The 20,415-nt window shown below is 42.2% G+C and overlaps 1 protein-coding gene across 2 annotated transcripts in view; it reads left to right on the top strand.

Annotated features, from left to right (window-relative positions):
• Positions 1 to 4,760: 4,760 nt before the first annotated feature.
• LOC114665258 (ATP-citrate synthase) overlaps positions 4,761 to 20,415 on the top strand; it is a 41,037-nt gene continuing 25,382 nt past the window's right edge. For both annotated transcript variants that reach the window (XM_028819723.2, XM_028819724.2), the window contains exons 1-8: positions 4,761 to 4,906; positions 8,260 to 8,424; positions 9,879 to 10,001; positions 14,891 to 14,953; positions 15,038 to 15,228; positions 15,703 to 15,782; positions 16,464 to 16,594; positions 18,670 to 18,788. In XM_028819723.2, the coding sequence (XP_028675556.1) occupies positions 8,266 to 8,424; positions 9,879 to 10,001; positions 14,891 to 14,953; positions 15,038 to 15,228; positions 15,703 to 15,782; positions 16,464 to 16,594; positions 18,670 to 18,788 (866 nt within the window). In that variant the 5' untranslated portion in view covers positions 4,761 to 4,906; positions 8,260 to 8,265. The remainder of the gene's footprint in view (positions 4,907 to 8,259; positions 8,425 to 9,878; positions 10,002 to 14,890; positions 14,954 to 15,037; positions 15,229 to 15,702; positions 15,783 to 16,463; positions 16,595 to 18,669; positions 18,789 to 20,415) is intronic.

A 20,415-nucleotide genomic window follows, 5' to 3' on the forward strand; every position in this document is an offset into this window, starting at 1 on the left:
GAGGACATGCAGGTGATGATGGGTGTGACAGAGCAAGATGACGAGGACAGGAGGATATGGAAGAAGATTATTTGCTGTGGCGACACCTAATGGGAGCAGCCGAAAGAAGAAGAAGAAGAAGAAGAAATATCGCATGCACCATTTAGGAATGACAGCCATTTTTGTACATGGTCCCCCCATTTCCAGGTGCTCAAAAGTATTTGGACATTTGACTGACAAGCTGTTCTATTGCCAGGTGAGAGCAGTTCTCTCATTATTTCATTAACTTTTAAGCAGGTAAAGGCTCTGTAGTTGATTCCAAGTGTGGAATTTGCATTTAAAAGCTGTCACTGTGAACTCTCAATATGAGGTCCAAAGAGCTGTACAAGCAAGTAAAGACAGTCCATCATTAGGCTGAGAAAACAAAACAAACCCTTTAGAGAGATAACAGAAACACAAGGAGTGGTTGAATCAACTATCTGGTGCATTCTTAAAAAGAAGGAATACACTGGTGAGCTCAGCAACTCCAGAGGTCCTGGACAATCATAGAAGACAACTGTGCTAGAAGATTGCAGAATTCTTTGCTTGGTGAAGAAGAACCAATTCACAATATTTAGCCAAACCAAGAACACTCTCCAGGAGGTACACCTACCACTGCCAAAGTCTACAATTAAAAGAAGACTTCATGAAAGTAAAGACAGAGGGTTTACCACAAGGTGCAAACCACTGGTACACCTCAAGCATAGGAACGACAGATTAGACTTTGCCAGAAAACCTTTTTTAAAGACCTGTCCAGTTCTGGAACAATTTTCTTTGGACACAGTAAACTAAAATCAATATGTACCAGTATGCTGGAAAGAGAAGACTATGGAGAAGAGAAGAAACAGCTCATGATCTGATGAATACCACGATATCTGTGAAACATGGTGAAGGTCGTATTATGGCCTGATCATGCATGGCTGTGAATAGACGTCAGTCACTGGTGTTCATTGATGATATGACTGCTGGCAGAAGTAGCAGGATGAATTCTGAAGTGTACAGGGCTATACTGTCTGCTCAGGTTCAGCCAAATGTTACAAAACTGATAGGACGACGCTTCACAGTACAGATGGATAATGAGCCAAAACATACTGTGGCAGCAAACCAAGTGCTTTTCAGCGCAGAGAAGTGGAATAGTCTTCAAAGGCCAAGTGAATCAGCTGACCTCAACCCAACTGGACATGCAGTTCACTTGCTGAAGACAAAACTGATGGCAGAAAGTCCAACGAACAAGCAGCACCTGAACACGGCTGCAGTAAAGGCCTGGCAAAGCAACAGTAGGGTGGAAACCCAGCACAGCACTTGGAGAAGGCCAGGGGTTCAGACTTCAGGCAATCATTGACTGTAAAGGATTTTCAACCAAATATTGAAAATGATCATTATATTTATGATTATGTATGTCCAAATACTTCTGAGCCCTTGAAAATAGGGGGACCATGTATACAAATGCTGTGGTGGGCTGGCGCCCTGCCCGGGGTTTGTTCCTGCCTTGTGCCCTGTGTTGGCCGGGATTGGCTCCAGAAGACCCCCATGACCCTGTGTTCGGATTCAGCGGGTTGGAAAATGGATGGATGGATAGAAATGTCTGTCATTCCTAAACGGCCTAAACAATATTTTGGTAAACCCCTTAAATTAAATCTGAAAGTCTAAACTTCAATCATGCAATGATTTTTTTCATTTCAGATTCATTGTGGTGGTGTACAGAGACAAAATTATGCAAACTGTGTCACTGTCCAAATACTTATGGTCCTGACTGTATCTTTATTTAGACTTAAGACATTAAACTAAACCACAAGTTTTAATATTTCAAATATCTGACACAACTCTTCTTGTTTATTATGCACCTCTACATCATGAAATAATCATTATTTAAATTAAGGCATCTTATGCCAATATGAGTTTTTATTCTGGTTATAAATATGTATATATATATATATACAGTACTGTGCAAAGGTTTTAGGCAGGTGTGAAAAAATGCTGTAAAAAAAGAATGCTTTCAAAAATATAAATAATGATTGTTTATTGTTATCAATTTACAAAATGCAAAGTGAGCAAACAAAAGAAAAATCGAAATCAAATCAATATTTGGTGTTACTACCTTTTGCCTTCAAACCAGCATCAATTCTTCTAGGTCCACTTGCACAAAGTCAGGGATTTTGTAGGATTCTAGTCAGGTGTCTGATCAACCAATTCTACCAAACAGGTGCTAATGATCATCAGTGTCACACGTAGGTTGAAACACAGTCATTAACTGAAACAGAAACAGCTGTGTAGGAGGCTTAAAACTGGGTGAGGAACAGCCAAACTCTGCTACCAAGGTGAGGTTGTGGAAGACAGTTTCATGTCATGGCAAGATTGAGCACAGCAACAAGACACAAGGTAGTTCTACTGCATCAGCAAGGTCTCTCCCAGACAAAGATTTCAAAGCAGACTGGGGTTTCAAGATGTGCTGTTCAAGCTCTTTTGAAGAAGCACAAAGAAACAGGCAACGTTGAGGATCGTAGACACAGTGGTCGGCCAAGGAAACTTAGTGCAGCAGATGAAAGACACATCAAGCTTATTACCCTTCAAAATCGGAAGATGTCCAGCAGTGCCATCAGCTCAGAACTGGCAGAAACCAGTGGGACCCAGGTACACCCATCTACTGTCCGGAGAAGTCTGGCCAGAAGTGGTCTTCATGGAAGAGTTGCAGCCAAAAAGCCATACCTCCCACGTGGAAACAAGGCCAAGCGACTCAAGTATGCACGAAAACATAGGAACTGGGGTGCAAAAAAATGGCAGCAGGTGCTCTGGACTGATGAGTCAAAATTTGAAATATTTGGCTGTAGCAGAAGGCAGTTTGTTCATCGAAGGGCTGGAGAGCGGTACAATAATGAGTGTCTTAAGGCAACAGTGAAGCATGGTGGAGGTTCCTTGAACGTTTGGGGCTGCATTTCTGCAAATGGAGTTGGAGATTTGGTCAGGATTAATGGTGTTCTCAATGCTGAGAAATACAGGCAGATACTTATCCATCATGCAATACCATCAGGGAGGTGTTATGATTGGCCCCAAATTTATTCTGCAGCAGGACAACGACCCCAAACATACAGCCAAAGTCATTAAGAACTATCTTCAGCATAAAGAAGAACAAGAAGTCCTGGACGTGATGGTATGGCCCCCACAGAGCCCTGATCTCAACATCATCGAGTGTGTCTGGGATTACATGAAGAGACAGAGGGATGTGAGGAAGCCTACATCCACAGAAGATCTGTGGTTAGTTCTCCAAGATGTTTGGAACAACCTACCAGCCGAGTTCCTTCAAAAACTGTGTGCAAGTGTACCTAGATGAATTGATGCTGTTTTGAAGGCAAAGGGTGGTCACACCAAATATTGATTTGATTTAGATTCCTCTTTTGTTCATTCACTGCATTTTGTTGATTGATGAAAATAAATGATTAACACTTCCATTTTTGAAAGCATTTTTTGTTTACAGCATTTTTTCACACCTGCCTAAAACTTTTGCACAGTACTGTATATATGCATGTGTGTGTGTGTGTATGTATATATATATTATAATTATATGGGTTGGAGATGGTGGCACTGACCAGAAAGCAGGAGACAGAGCTGGAGGTGGCAGAGTTAAAGATGTTAAGATTTGCATTGGGTGTGACGAGGATGGATAAGATTAGAAATGAGGACATTAGAGGGTCAGCTCAGGTTGAACGGTTGGGAGACAAAGTCAGAGAGGCGAGATTACGTTGGTTTGGACATGTGCACAGGAGAGATGCTGGGTATATTGGGAGAAGGATGCTAAGGATAGAGCTGCCAGGGAAGAGGAAAAGAGGAAGGCCTAAGAGAAGGTCTATGGATTTGGTGAGAGAGGACATGCAGGTGATGGGTGTAACAGAACAAGATGCAGAAGACAGAAAGATATGGAAAAGATGATCCGCTGTGGCAACCCCTAAATGGAGTGCCGAAAGAAGAAGAAGTTTGGTATATTGTTTCTTAATTTTAATTCAAACCTTTCCGTTTCCTGTATTTATCTTGATTTATTGTTTAATGTGAATATTATTTCTATCCAATGTTGTATTTGCCAGGTTGTTCATTTAGAATTCCTGTGTAGCGCGTTGAGTATATGAAAGGCGCTATATAAATAACGTATTATTACTAAGTTATTAATTCAATAATTGATCAAAAACGGATTTTGTTTGCAGGCACATCAAACCCATTATAACTGGCACTGATTTTCTGCTGGCATCTCTCAACGCTGACGGATTTTTCTAGTAGTTTCTAACCAGCAGGTCGGTAGATTAATCAGTCTTTGAAAGGCGAACATATTTGCGTACAAGATGACGTGCAGCTCGATGCAACGTTTCCGCATTTTCTGGATTTCCAGGCGCTCTTTACTACTTTCGAGGCTGATAAGCCATTACACTTAAATAACAACACAAAATGCCGACGGGTTAATAAGCCATTAACTTTGTGTTCTTTGAAAATTAAAAACGTACTCCAGCCTGCGCACAGCGGTCGCTACCAGACCCTTTCCATTTCGCTACAGCGACTGATCATTTCAGCAGCTGCGCGCTATCCGAGCTGTACACGTCACGGTGTCGGCACCATTTTGGCTCCTTAACGCACGGGAAGTGACTGTAGTGATCGTGACGAGATGCTTCAAAGCTACGGCTAGAGCCAAAATGGCGACGCAACTCCTCTGCATGCTGTCACCGCCTGTAAGCTAAAGGGTGGGACTAATACACCCTATGTTCACGTGATGGGATATCGACCAATCAACTTTCCGAGAGGTCAGACAACTACATCAGCAGATGCCTGGTGAGAAGAGAGAAAACCGAAAAGACAGAAGTGAGCACAGCAGAGGGTGGAGAGAGACTGGCTTTGTAGAGCCGACAAGGTGAGGAGCGCTCTTTTAGACAGACCTACCGGCTCTGCCAACGTGTGTGTGCCTTTCGAAATACTTGTTTTTTTGAATATACACTGCTGGGCTTCAAGCAGAATAATGAGACGGGCATCTTCACCGTAAGGGGGGTAATTCAGCATAGCTGGGCATCACACTGGGGATGGACGTGCGGGTTAAAGACATTTAGGAGTGAAGAAACACTTGGCAGTTGACCATTATGGGTGTTGTGGACACGACGCTCCATTATACAAGTGTAATGTACGGTGCTGTAGGACATATGTGGTAGTGTTAGAATGTTGAGGAAACTGGTGTGAAATGGCATGTATTACGGCACTGGTACGTAAAGACATGGGCATCTAGAGATCCGGGCATCAAATGATACACGTGGGCACATTTAAGCAGAGAATTCAACACTTTAGAATGACACGGATGTATACGTATAACATTTTTCCACACACTAGTACTCTGTTTTACAGGATGGGTAAGTAGGAAACTGTTCGTTATGAATGGCAGTAATGTAGAGATTGGGTATTGTCCAAGTCAATCACAGATATGTGGAGACCTGGCACCATCTGTTAGAATACAGGTAACAACAACATTTATTTATAAAGTACCCTTACATACAAGAAAGATGGTGGCACCATATTTTGTAGAGATGAGCATGTTTACATCTGTTTCTAGATTGAGCTCAGGTTAGGAACTCCTCATCTGTTCTTACGTGATGGCAGCTGGCCGTGAGAAGACCTCGGGGATAGTGGAATGCATTTCAAATTTAGGACATTGGATTACTTGGTTCTTCATGAGTGCTCAATCAAGTCAAAAGGTTTTAAGTGTATATTTATGAATGAATTGACCTGGGATGAGTGCAGCTTCAGGCAGGGGTGGCTTGTTGGATTTAGTGAGGTGGCTGAACAGGATGTGCTAATGCAGACAGAATATGAGCAGTGATGGTCAAAGCAAATGAATGGTTTAAGCGACTGGCCCAGTTGTCTGATATATATTGTTAATTGTCTTGAGTGCATTCATGTGAAAGAATGACTGACTGCTTGCATCACCCAATTTAGATGTCCGATGACTGACTTTTTGGGGCATCCCAGGGAGCCACACACACGTTAAATGGCTGAATATGCTTACAATTTGTTGGGTGGAGGAGGATACTTAGCCTATATTCATATATCTTTTTAACATTTTCTTATGTTTTGTACTTTATGGCTACATGTAAAGTTTTCTGTGGGACTTTGTCTTCCTCACTTAATATGTGACCACTGGCACCCAACCAGCTTGCGCCTGTGCATGTTCTGGGAGTTTGTGATTCCTAACTATGAAGTTATATCATGACATGAGAATGTGTACTCTGGATGTTGTTTTTTTATACTGTAAAGTAAATATCGTTTGCTCATGCCAGCCTCCTGCTGTTGGTTGCTGTTTAAATAACCATCTTATTGTACCTGGCAAAGAATGGTCAGGGAGGTAGCTGCCAATTCAGTGAAACCAAAGCAAACCCTGTTTTTCATTATTAATAGTAGGTGGTAGAGCCTTTGGACTTGAATTTTTATCCAATTAGGTGAAGGTGCACCTGTCACTGAAGCAGGGAGCAGGAAGCAGTTGGTGCTTCGCTATTTTTCAAAAAAATAATTGGGAAAGGTGGCACCAAAAACCTGTCCTGTAATGTGGAATTGGGTACAGAGAGTGAGTGAGTGAGAGAAAGAAAGAGGTGAGAGACCCTCTGCCGGTGCCTGGCCCGTGTTTGTACTGTGGCTCAGCCTCCACCCCAGGAAGCAGGCAAGCTAAACACTGGGCAGCAAAACGGCCTTTCCGTTTGCACTCTTCAGAATTTTTTTTTTGCAATATTTCTTCTGACAGGAAAATCAGGTTATGTCTGGTTTAGCCAGTTGTTTGTGTTCTCTTTTAAGTGGTGCCACTCTGCCTGCCTTCTCCATTGTGCCATTTTATTTATTTACTTTATAAATACTTTTTGGCTGGGCACCCCCTTCTTGTACTATATTGTGTGCCATCTACAATGTGGGTACCCCATTTCCATCTCTGTCAGGAACTCATGGGGCACAGACTCGGGGGGGTGGGGGGGTGTCAGAACATCAGAGTTTCGGCAGCTGGCTGAGATTTCTCATAGGCGCTGCCGCCTTGCGTCAAAGAGCAGTGAAGTAATGTGCCTGGGCTGCAGGATTTGCATGTGCTCACCAGGAAGCGGCACATCTCAGTGCCGTGTGTCATCCCGCTTAAAACTGATTCATCCCCCTTAACCTCCTCCACCCTTCTGAGACCCCAGAGCCCCGTCCCTCCCTTTTGTGGACTGCTGCCTAGCTTGGCAGGGTGCACAAGTGAATGTCAGTGCAGTGACATTCATGCTCATCGGCCCCTGGCTAGTTGTATCCCCATATACTGCATATTGCAATTTGTAGGGTCTGGAGTGCACTGTCTGAGATATGGACAGTCCAGGTGGTCTCAAACAACTCCAAAGCCCAGTGTCTGTAACAAGTGACTTGGAAAAAGGCCAGTCTCTGCCTCTCCCGTCCAGTCGTATCACTTGTTACCGGTTGCTCTGCTGTTAGGTCTTGTTTGTTTACTCTTGGTGTATGGAATAGCCCACTCCCTGCGTCCCACCTGAGTAATTTGTGGAAGGTGCGGTTTGGTTCATTTCATTCATTCTTGACCTTTACTCCAAATAGAAATACTAAGATGGGAGATTTAGCTATTTGTTAGGGAGCAGAGACCACCATCTGAGGGGGTGTTAATAATGGTCTGAAGTAATCGTTCTTGTTTATAGACATCTGTCAGGCGTTAGCGGCAAGCTCATGACATCACATCTTGCTAAGATTTAGTCTTGTTTTAAAACTTCAGATAGAGTCAGTGTTTTGTAGAGTAAAGTGGTCAGGCCTAATGTTGCTCTGGAAGTTGGGATCTGGACCAGAATTCTGTTTTCATAGCCTCTGCCTGCTGAAACTTGTGACTTGCCATGTATCAGTGTGGGAGTCTTAAGATTTACTAGATTTGATGTGTTCACATTATTGAGAGGTTTGTAGTCCCTGGTCACACAATAAAGGTGTCCTTAGGGAGCCATGATGTGCCCTCGTTCTCGGATCCTGGTATCCCCCTGGAGTTGGCACCCAGATGTCCAGAGTTAAAAACTTAATGATTTTTTTTTTTTGATAAATGCCTCAGGGTTTACTGCCCCAGTTGCCTGGCCTTTCTTAACTCATCCTCTGAGCATGTTCCTTGCTTTGTGGCCTAGATCAGACATTGAAACTTTCTATACTAATGTCACAAAGAAACTGAATATTCTTTACCGTATCTTACTAAACTTCAGTCTGACATTTCTGTCATTTCAGTGAAACATGTCGGCCAAGGCGATCTCGGAGCAGACTGGAAAGGAACTCCTCTACAAGTACATCTGCACCTCTGCAGCAGTTCAGAACCGCTTCCATTACGCAAATGTGACCGCCAGTACAGACTGGGACCGTCTAATTCAGGATTATCCATGGCTCCAGACACAGGTGAGGTGCAGCCCTCTGGTCCCTGACCTCTTGGCCGTCTCGCCTCTCTTCAGTTTACTTGCATCCACTGTCTTCTTATATTAGCTTCCTGCTCATTGAGTGTCACCCTTTGTTCTCTTATAATCCCATACCCCATCTCTGTGCTCTGTGTGCTACCTTTTTTGATTCTCCTCTGTGTCATGATTCCTCTGCCAGCAGTGTGCTCTCCTTTGACCGTTAATCTCATGCTATTACTTTCCTGCTTCGGCCTCTTTTCTAAATGCATACCTTTTGTACTAGGTAGGGCATCACCCCCTGCTTGCTTTGCTCGGCAACCCCGACCCCGGCCTGCGCTACGCACCAGCCACTTCGCATCTCTGCCGTTGGCATATGTGGATTTCACTTTCACCAAACAACAAAACTTTTAATTCTCGCAGATACACCCCTTCATTGGGAAGAAACACTACTTTTCCCTGATGGCAACATGAATTCGACGATCTACAAGTCTCTGACTTAAAGTTTAAATCCGAACAATTTATTCAATCTCTTTTCGCTGTTCTGTTATTTCACCGAGTAATAATGTCCATTTGTTTGTACTAATGCGATCTTTACTATCATTTTTTGTTTTAACTTTCGAATTTTCATACTTTCATTATCTCTAACCTGCTCTGCATGTTTATCGTGCCAATGTTTTTGAATTCTTTACGATGTTCTACTTTGTCATCTACTCTTTGTCTTTTATTTCTGGCCCTGAGCGTGGTTAAATCTCTTAGCACAAAGTCTCGTCTCACGGGACGTGAAAGTATCTCTCTGAACAAGTCACGTCTCAGGAGTTTTTTATTATAATAGAGAGATTTTACTTTACTGTCATTTAAGTACTATGCCATGTCTTTATGTCTATACCTTTTATTAGGCCTTCTAAAGCCTCATCTATGAGCCCCCTACTATGATCTGTGTCCTGTCATTCCTTGCCTACCTTTAATCTCTGTTTGCTCCTCTCTTATTCCTCCACTCCTCTCATTTACTTGCTTTTTTTTCTCCATATCTCCACAATTACATTCTTCCTTTTGCTCTATGAATCAAGAATCAAGTACAGAAGGGGGCAGTGGTGAGCTCACGTTCTAATTTCTGAGTTATTAGATTAAAGTGTCTCTCAATGGCTTCACTGGCAGTTATCCAGATTTAAATGATTCCCCCAGAGATACTCCCAGGGTCACCTGCATCTAATTTTCCTTGGCGACAAGAAGGTTGCCTGGGGAGTCAGGCTTGTGACTTATGCTTTAAGTTCACAATTCTCTTTGACATGCTGTCTCCTACTGAGAGTCGAATGACTCCATATCGAGCTGATTTGCTTGACAGTTGACGTCACTGTAACATTGGGATTCTGTCCCATTGACAGAGCTGGAGGATCGGGATGAGAGGGCAGCTCTGTTGCTGTGGACTGAATTCCTGACTGAATCTGTCTGTTGTTACAGAGGCTTGTGGTAAAGCCAGACCAGCTTATTAAGCGCCGTGGGAAGCTGGGCCTAATTGGAGTGAACCTTGGCCTTCAGGAGGTGAGGGAATGGGTCAAGGCGAGGATGCTGAAGGAGACCACGGTAAGTACCATGGGAGAAACTGGGAATGTGAGAGTGTGGAATGGATGATCCATTAGTTTCTGGCTGTTTTTTTTGATCTCTTGAAATATTGACACTTGGATCCCAGCAAATTCTTTTGGCTCCATTTTTGTATTGGAGGGGGAGATATTCAGAGTAGTAACATTAACGTTCAGGTGCATCGAGTGAATTGTCCAGCCCAAATGGGAACTGAGAAGGAGTGAAGTATGTTCCATCCCAGGAATTAATGAAGAACTTGTGAACATTACTTCTTGCCTTGCTGCCTCACAGGAAACGTTGCCAGTCAACTGAGAGGTCTTTAGCTACATTTGACCAGGTACTCAACTGTGATGAGTGGTAATGTCTGTGTACATTAGGTAGTGCATGTGCACTTGTGTTTGTGGAGCTGTCGCCAGTTGCTAATGTACCAGCTCTACATTACCAGTAAAACCAGCTTTTGGTCATTAGATTGATGATTTATAAGCTTTCTGGATTTCTCTCTGAGAAGCTATTGAATTTGTATGTGCTGCCATCCATATCCAGCTCCTGTCTGGCTTACTACGCTCATCTGAGTCAGTGCAGGTCAAGTGTGGTTTTCCATTACTGCATTAAAATTAATTCTGTCATGGTTACAGCAAGCTTGAGAGCCAGAAGGTTTGGGGTGAAAAGATGGAGTTTAAGAAAAGAAGAGACGTTGCTCAAGTCTGTCTGAGGCATTGTGGCGATGGGAGCCACCTGCCATCCCCAGCCACCTCAGCCAAATCAATCAGCATAATGATTAATTTATAGGACAAAACTGCCCAATTTCACCAAGTCTAGTGTAACCAAACCAAAAAGTGTCTGTTATTGTCTCTGCCAAACATGAAAGGTGCTGAAGGGCTGCAGTTGTGCACTAGAAGGGACTCCAACACAAGCAGAGTTGACACTCGACATGTTTGTTTAAAGGAGATAAAGCATTGTTTATTTAAGGAGGCACCTTCACGGCCCTCTTTTACTGTTTTACAACTGGACAGGTAGGAACCTGTTGTTCCAGTTATCTACTGTAACAAATCAATAGTGAAGGTTATTGACAGGCCAAGAGGAACAGCAATTGCCATTTTAATTTAACTTTTCAGCTTCCAAAAACATTCATGTTAATGAATTTCCACAATCGTACAACCCACCCCCACCAAGTTCGAGGCAACAGGCAGGATTTATGAGCCACTGTTTGGCAGGCACATTTCACTTGAAGGATGAGTGTGGCTCAGGTGGTGCCAGTGTGCTGCGGTACTAGACGAAATCACACAGATATGTCACTGGAGAGTCATAACTCAAGTGCTGCAGTTTTGGAGAGATGCGAGTTAGTTTCCATTTTCCACATTTAATAAAAATACTAGTTTAGGGGACAGGACCAGTAATGCATAGAAACAAATTGAAACGCTTATTTTCTGTGATGTACTGTACTGAACTGGTGAAGGATAAGTTCAAGTTATTTTTCACAATCGTGTGTTTGATTTTTGCCTCAGACACTAGCAAACAAGTCTACCCTTTTAATTTTTTTTTTTGTAGCTTATGGGCCTACAGTACAAATCATTATTTTTAGCCTAGCTAGCTAGGTCAAATGATGCCTGACTGAATCTTTTGTGACGGCTTTAAACTCTCTGTGTGTACTGCATGGGATATTTGCTTAAACGGGGAAAGAAAAGTATTAGAGACTGCAAAAATCCCTTTCACTCTTTCAACATTTGTAGATTATATTTTCACATTGCTTATGTTTTTCCACTGCCTTTTCTTAAAATAAAGCACTGTTTTTTTTGTTAGTAACATTTACATATTTCCATAATATGCATGTGCATTGAATTATATATTAGTTATGTACATTGAGGTAGTGCGCATGCTGGACTGATTTTGAGTTGCCACTTAACCTACAGTGCCTTGAGAGTTATCACGTTTTCTTATTATAAAATATTGAATCACTGTTTATTAAATTTGGAGATTTTAATTTTTTTCTCCAGCCATCTGGAGTTTTTTTTTTTGTTTGTTTTTTCTGTCCTCCCTGGCCATCGGACCTTACTTTTATTCTTTGTTAATTCCATCCATTTTCCAACCTGCTGAATCCGAACTCAGGGTCACGGGGGTCTGCTGGAGCCAATCCCAGCCAACACAGGGCACAAGGCAGGAACCAATCCCGGGCAGGGTGCCAACCCACCGCAGTCTTTGTTAATTCGTGTTCCCTTTTTTATTTTGTCTCTTTTCTCTTTCTTCATTATGTAAAGCACTTTGAGCTACATTATTTGTATGAAAATGTGCTGTATAAAAAAATTTTGTTGTTGTTTTTGACACTAATGAACAGAAAAAGGCCCTTAAATGTCACCTTGAACTTGAATCTCTGCAAAGTGATCTAAATTAATTACAAATATAAAACACAAAATAGTTGATCACATAAGTATTCACCCCTTTCACTGTGACACCCTTAAGTCATCGCTGGATCAATACAGTTAGTTTTAGAAGTCACAGAAATAGTGCAGTGGAGATAATGTGTCTGGGATTTCAGTCGATTATAGTATAAATGCACCTGAAGGTAGAAGTGGCAGCTGATGGTGAAGTAACCCACATGATGAAGACAAAAGAACACTCCAAGAAAAGGGGATTGAAAAGCAAAGTTTATGGGATGGAGAAAAGAAAATGTCCAAGTCACTGAATATGCAGTTAAATCAGTCATGAAGAAATGGAAAGAGTCTGGCACAGCTGTGAACCTGCTAGAGCAGGCCATATGCAGAAACTGAGTGATGGTGACATCCCTCACGCATCTTCTTTTTGCAAAAAGAGACCTCTGAGTGGCGTGCAAGCAGCAGGGGCTGGGATTGGAGACACTATGCAGACAACATCTGTGCCTGGGTGCTTCACCAGTTACCACTTTATGGGAGAGTGGCAAAGAGAGAGCCACTGTCAAAGAAAAAAAGCATTTTGAAGTTAGCTGGTCAAATGAGATAAAAACTGAGCTTTTTGGCTATCAGACCATACTCGGCGTTTGAACACTGCACATTATCTCAAACTCTCTCGCCACTGTGAGGCACGGTGGTAGCATCATCAGGCTATGGAAGGCTTGTCAGGGTAAAATGAATAACTTAAAATATGGAGAAGTCCCGGAGGAAAACCTGAAACGGTCTGCAAGAAAGCTGTACCTTAGGAGAAGATTTGTATTCCATCGAGACCACGACCTCAAGCATAAGATCAAAGCTACACAGGAATGCCTTAAAAACAATAATTAAAGTCTTAGAGTGGCAGAGTCAGAGTCCAGATCTCAATCCCCGAGAATTTGTGGCTGGGCTTGGCAAAGGCTATTCAGTCACGATCAACACGACACCTGACAGAGCTTGAGCAGTCTTGAAGTGAAGAATGGAGGATAAATAGCAGTGTGTAGATGGGCTAAGGTATTGGGGGTGATAGGCCTCTACTCACAGACTGAAGATTGTCATGGCTGCTAAAGGTGCGTCTACTAAGTACTGACTTGAAGGGGTGAATACTTTATGTGAGGTGGCGCAGTGGTAGCGCTGCTGCCTCGCAGTTAGGAGACCCGGGTTCGCTTCCCGAGTCCTCCCTGCGTGGAGTTTGCATGTTCTCCCCGTGTCTGCGTGGGTTTCCTCCCACAGTCCAAAGACATGCAGGTTAGGTGGATTGGCGATTCTAAATTGGCCCTAGTGTGTGCTTGGTGTGTGGGTGTGTTTGTGTGTGTCCTGCGGTGGGTTGGCACCCTGCCCAGGATTGTTTCCTGCCTTGTGCCCTGTGTTGGCTGGGATTGGCTCCAGCAGACCCCCGTGACCCTGTGTTCGGATTCAGCGGGTTAGAAAATGGATGGATGGATGTGATCAATTATTGTATTCATTTTTGTAGTTTGCAGGGATCTGTTTTCACTTTGACATTAAAGTGTTGTTTTTCTTTGGATCGGATTCCAAAAAGCCAAAATAAATCCACTGTGGTTCAATGTTGTTTAAATAAATACAAGGTGAATACTTCCAAGGGGGTGAATACTTTTTATAGTCACTGTAGCATGCACATGTCGGAAGAAATGGTAAATAACCACAGCTCACCATTGTGAAAAATAACCTTAACTTTAATATGAACAATACCGACTGTCTTCTAATGTGATATTTTTTATGGTCCCTTAGCATAATGCTTATTGGTGTTTGGGGTCCTCTACTTCTGGTGTAATCTTGCTGTTTACAAGCATCTTGTGCCTTACTTAAATATTGTAGTTTATGATGCCCTCCCTTTCTGCGGTAATTAAGGTCAAGCTTAATATATTGTAGAATGGCGTCCTTACATCACATTTTACAAGATCACATGCCCTGTCCCCGTCCATACCATCAATTACGTTTAGCAGTGTCTTGGAATACTCTGACTACTCAAAATTTAATATCATCTTGGAACCCTGGTGTTTGTTAAAATTTTATCAGCACCAAGGGTCTATGGTAACCTTAACATTTATAACATTCACATGCTCATCCATATCTTAATTGTTTTTTGATTGTGTTTTATTTATATTTAGCACTATCTTCAGTACTCCCTTAATATTTAATATCGTGGTAAGCCACTTTCTTCAAATTTAAAAGCACAGAGAGGTTAGCCTTTATATTGAAGAGTGTCATGGGGCCTTCGTTATCTCGGTGAAGGTCATTGTTCATTAATATTTTACACAATTGTGTGATACACCGTTTCCTTAATTTTTAATCACACCTTACGTCCTCTTAAGGCTTGGCAGGGTTTAGGGGCTTCCTCTTTCTTCACTTACGACCGCAGTTCCAAGTACTTTCTCTTAATGTTTTTCTTTCAAAAATAAAGCATGTCATGCCGATGAAGTAAAGCTACTAAAGATGTGTAATACATCCCCTGTCTCTGCCCTACTCCTCCAGGTGGGAAAGGCTAAAGGCATCCTGAAGAACTTCCTCATCGAGCCATTTGTTGCCCACACACAGGTATGAGTTGCTCTTCTCCCCGGAGTGCTGACTAAGCCTTTTGGATTTCCATTATTTAATCTGTGCGCTCTGTCCCTGAAACAGAAAGAAGAGTTCTATGTTTGTATTTATGCTGCACGTGAGGGTGACTATGTGCTCTTCCATCATGAAGGCGGGGTGGACATTGGTGACGTGGACTCCAAAGCCTTGAAATTTCTGGTGGGTGTGGATGAGAAGCTTACAGAGGCCGATGTGAAGCAGCACTTGTTTGCCCATGTGCCAGAAGAGAAGAAAGAGTAAGCATGGTGTTGATGTTTTGAGCTGGAGAGAAGTGGGCACAACCCATTAGTTTCATTGATGGTAGTCCAGTTTATGTTTAGCTCAACAAATATCTGGTAAAGTATGGGAGCATATGGTCTGTCTAACTGGTGCTAATCTTTAAGCGTGACAGAGAGTGATTTATCTAGTTCCACTTGACTGCTGCTGAGAGCAGCACCTTTTTGGATCTGTCAGGGCTGCCTGAAGCTTTCACAGTCGGTGCTTACTAATCACGGCATACAAAACAGCAAACAAACCACTCGGAAAGAGAATTAATATATGTCTCCAACACAAGGTTTGGAGCCATGTCTGAGGGGCTCGGACCAAAGATGCCATCACCTTCAGATATAGGCTAATGTCTGCCTGCCCATCTCATCGTTTAGTGTTTTTGCAGCCTGTGTTCCTGATTCCTGGTGTAACTCGCTTGCATTTCTTTTTCTTTTTTTCTGCAGGGTCCTTGCTAGCTTTGTGGTTGGCTTATTCAACTTGTATGAAGATTTGTATTTTACCTACCTGGAGATCAACCCTTTGGGTGGGTGTCCGTTTTAAGTCTCTGCCTTAAACCCACTTTAATTCTAACCTTATTTAATACAGTGTTAACTGATGGCTCAAACTAACAGCTTTTGGTTGCCCTATTTGTGGTTAAGTATTCAAATTTTTGCACAATAAGAGAGATGTCAAGTGTGAGTCATGGCTGGCCTTTCATAGTTCTTTCTCATACTTTTAACTCCCATAACTGAGACAGAAGTCAGTTAAGACTGGATAAAATATAAAAGTAGAAGTGAATCATTTCTACCTGAAACTACATTCCAATTCCAGATCCTTTCAGAATAAACCACTAGGCTTTGCTACAAAACTGAAACAGTGATGGCAGACTTTTTGGTTTTGTGCCTGAGCTGCGTGTTTTTATTATGAATCGGTCAGTCTGTCTGTAATGTGTCACAGGTGCCTAGTCACTCTGAAAAGTCCTTGCACTGATGAGTGATGTTGGAGGACCAATGAAAGATTGCATCTAGAAAAACAAAGAAAGAGATGAGACTGTTAGAGCCAGGACATTTGGTGTTTTTGTTTGAGGATTAGCCTGTCTGAATTTAGCTTGTTATTGGAGAGGGTTAATATGGAGGCTCGATGAACGTTGCAAAAAAAAAAAGGCATTGGACTATAGGCTTGAGGGGGGAAAGAAAAAAATCCAAAATGTTCTCTTTCTTTACAGTTGTCACCAAAAATGGAGTTTACGTACTCGACATGGCAGCTAAGATTGACGCCACTGCTGACTACATCTGCAAAGCTAAATGGGGAGACCTGGAATTCCCTCCTCCATTTGGAAGAGAAGCCTATCCGGAGGTGAGCCCTCAGTGAAATCCTGCAGGTGTCTGTGTCGAGCTTAGCTGAGACAGCAGACAAATGTCTGCAGCAGTGTGTTGGTCCAAGGCCTACACAGTAAGCCTAAGGAAGTGTGGCTGTAGGTAGACAACAGTGTTACTTCCCACAATTCCTTCAAACTGAATTAACTTGCCTGAACTGCTGTTGTGAACTGTTTGTAGGGTTTGATAATATGAAAATAGCATTTGTGAATGTTTACTTCCTTAATAACAAAGCAATAGAAATTCTGAACAATAAGAAATTGGGAACATGCTAATATACAGAGCATTGGTATTTATTTCCATTGATGCACCTAAAGCATCCATTACCGACTAGCCTTAGTACTGTAGAGTTACTTGTAACAAAAACATATTGATTAATTGTAGTTACTCTTAATAGCCAGTATTTTTCAATTATGTGCTAGTTGAGTCATATACAGTGGACCCTTGACTTACAAACTCAATTTGTTTGCGAGGGCTGGTTGTAACTCAAGTTGGTTGTAAGTCAAGTCTATTTTTCCCATAAGAAATAATGGAAATACCCATAATGGGTCCCGAACCTCCCACAGCAACACTTACTTAACCTTTTCATAATAAAAAAAGGGTTGTATAATGTGCATAATTTACCAAAACACCAATAATTTTTCTAATGTACTAACCAAAAAGTTATAAAAAGTGCCTAGCCTACCAGAAACAACAATTTCATACTGTACTCACCATTTAATTTGACATCTTTGGGCTGCAGGAAGGAAGGAGGAGGAGGAGAATGAAATGGAAGGTGGTTATTGTTTGGAAGGAGCCCCCTTATACAAATCTTTTCTTTGTAAAATTGTTGAGATGAACACCACTCTCATATTTCCACACAATTTCCTTCTTCGTTTCGATTGTGATCACTTTCTTTACCTTCGTTACCTTCTCTTCTTTCCTTAGCAATTATCGAAATAAATTATACAAATCACTGCACTGACCGAAATTACGTCCACAAACACATGTATCTGGGCTCCGACTGACGCTTACAAACGTTCTCGGCTGGTTGTTTACAATCGCACAAGCGGATACACGTGACCGCATTCAGGTCGTAATGCAAGATGTTGGTCGTAAATCAAAACAAAAATTTTGGTCGTAAATCAAGTTGTTCGCATGTCAGGCCGGTCGTATGTCAAGGGTCGACTGTACTTGTAAGTGTAATCTGCTTTCTTTCATTTTGGTCACTGAGCAAATGATTGAGACAAGTCATTCTTTTCTTCTTAATCAGTGGCAAGTGGTGATGGGAGTTTGTGAGGGCAGGGCTTGGTAGTTATTTGAGTAAAGGTGATAGAGTGGCAGCCTTTTTAGCAGCTCCGTGTATGACTGTATGTGTATGTGTACTTTTGTACTTTTATTTTTCTACTCCTATCACTTTATTTTATTATTTATTGTATCAGAATGCTGCTGCTGGAGAATATGAATTTCCCCTTGGGATTAATAAAGTGTCTGTCTGTCTGTCTGTCTGTCTGTCTGTCGGTCGCTGAAAAGGGATGCATAGGTGGAGGTTGGTGTCTAATTACAAAGGCTGTGCCTCTCTAACCCATAACTCTCCTGTTGGCTTTCTTTTCCTACTAATCAGGATGTGGAATCTCTCATTTGTTAAACCTTTCTAAACTTTGAATGTCCTTCTGGAACTGCAGCAGTGTAATTATTAATTTTCAAAATAGCAAACATTAGCCAAATTGCTCTGGCACAAAGCCTATAAAGTCAGTGATGGAAATGTTCATGTTTGCATCCCGTTCTATGAGTCAGCCATAGCAGAGGACAGGTGTCTGGCTTACTTAGATCACAAGGCCTTTTGCCAGGTCTTTAAATGGAAGCGATTGATTAAGATATCCTTCAAATCAACCATATGGCTCTATCTGTCTGCAGGTTGTTCTGACCTTGAGATTGTGGGTGCATAGCCTGTTCCATCAAATGTAATGATCTGCTGAGATCTTCCCTGTACTCATTGTAGGGTGTTTGCTGAAACCCAGACAAAGTGGGAGAGGACATTCGTTGTAACTATGCTGTGGTTCATTCTCCCTGCAGGAAGCCTACATTGCTGATCTGGATGCTAAGAGTGGAGCCAGTCTCAAACTGACCATCCTCAACCCTAGAGGTCGCATCTGGACCATGGTGGCTGGTGGCGGAGCCTCTGTTGTATACAGGTGGGATTTTTATAGCCTGATAACTTTGAGAGGCCTTGGATCTTGCATCCAAATTGCCAGGTCTCCGGAAAGACTTTGAATACCTAAACGATGGTGTCTTTCTTTATCTGGAGTTAATACCTAACACTGGACATTCAGCTTGGATGATGCATTTTCATGTACACGTTACCCTTGTCATGAAAGGCAGTTTAGTTTATGGGTTCTGTTTCAGTGTTTCTTGACCAGGAGAGGTGTGGCTAATGGTAATAACCATTACAAAAGTAGAAAATTAAAGAGCTCAAAGGGGCCTTGTTGTCCAGAAGCACAGCAGCGCAGAAGGTGGTTGCACTGTATTTAAAAATGTATTAGATTTTTGTCGGTCATTGTTCAATCCGCTATATCCTAACACAGGGTCACGGGGGGTCTGCTGGAGCCAATTCCAGCCAGCACAGGGCGCAAGGCAGGAACAAATTCCGAGCAGGGTGCCAGCCTACTGCAGGACACACACACACCAAGCACAATTTAGGATCGCCAATGCACCTAACTGGCATGTCTTTGGAGAACCCAGAAGAAACTCACACAGACACGGGGAGAACATGCATACTCCACACAGGGAGGACCCAGGAAGCGAACCCAGGTTTCCTTACTGCGAGGCAGCAGCGCCACCATGCCACCCTAGATTTTTGTTAGTCACTAAATGAATCTTTATTTTATAGCACCTTTCAGAATGAACACCATCACAATTCTTCCATTGTTCTATTTTCTGTCCTGCTTTTCCGATTCATTGTTGTAGATGCTACAACTGTGAACAAGACCCTGAGCAGGGGCACTAGGCCATCTCTACAGGGTACACTCGCAAGCACACCTGCAGTCATTTTTACCAGGCCAATTTAGAGTTGCCAGTCAACCTAACATGTTAGGGATGTGGGAGTTAAACTTACCAACACACGGGAGCTCTCAACCCTTTTTTTTTTTTCAGGATAACGTGATAACAACAGTTTCACTGCCATTGTGTGGACTTACTGGAATAAAATACGCATGAATTGCAAATTTTGGCAAGATAGGATGGCAGAATATTAGGGGCAACAAAACTACCTTCATTTGGTTAACATTAATCATTTACCTTGCACATTAATGATTTTAACTCTTTTAAAATTAAACACATTTCACGTATGGCTGTAGCATGTATATGCATATAATCACATGTTTGTGTATATAGAAACCCCTGTGGTGTATGCTGGTACTGTATGTCTTTTTTTTAAAAGTTTCTAATTCCTAAATACCAACCCTGAACTAGCTATAATCGTATCCACTAATAAAAATGGCATACTGTTAAATAAGTATCCTACTCAATGTCTTTCATGCAGCATTCAGCTAATCTTCTCGCAGATATATGTATGCTGAGTGACCTACTGCAATGGTGCAGGTCGGCTCCACACTCCCAGTTGATCTAGGGAACTTCTTAGACCCGCCAATAATGTACCCGAGGGATGAGCCAGTGGATGAGGACACAACATACAAAGGAAGGGGTTGGTGCAAAAGTGCTCCTGAGCTTTTATTAAAAACCATCAAAAATCAAAACAGTGTTCAGAACAATGTGCAGTGCTCAAAAACTCCGATAACTAAATACACCAATAAAAAGGTGTTC

This window comes from Erpetoichthys calabaricus, chromosome 14 (assembly GCF_900747795.2).
Source record: "Erpetoichthys calabaricus chromosome 14, fErpCal1.3, whole genome shotgun sequence".
In the NCBI taxonomy this organism is placed as follows: domain Eukaryota; kingdom Metazoa; phylum Chordata; class Cladistia; order Polypteriformes; family Polypteridae; genus Erpetoichthys; species Erpetoichthys calabaricus.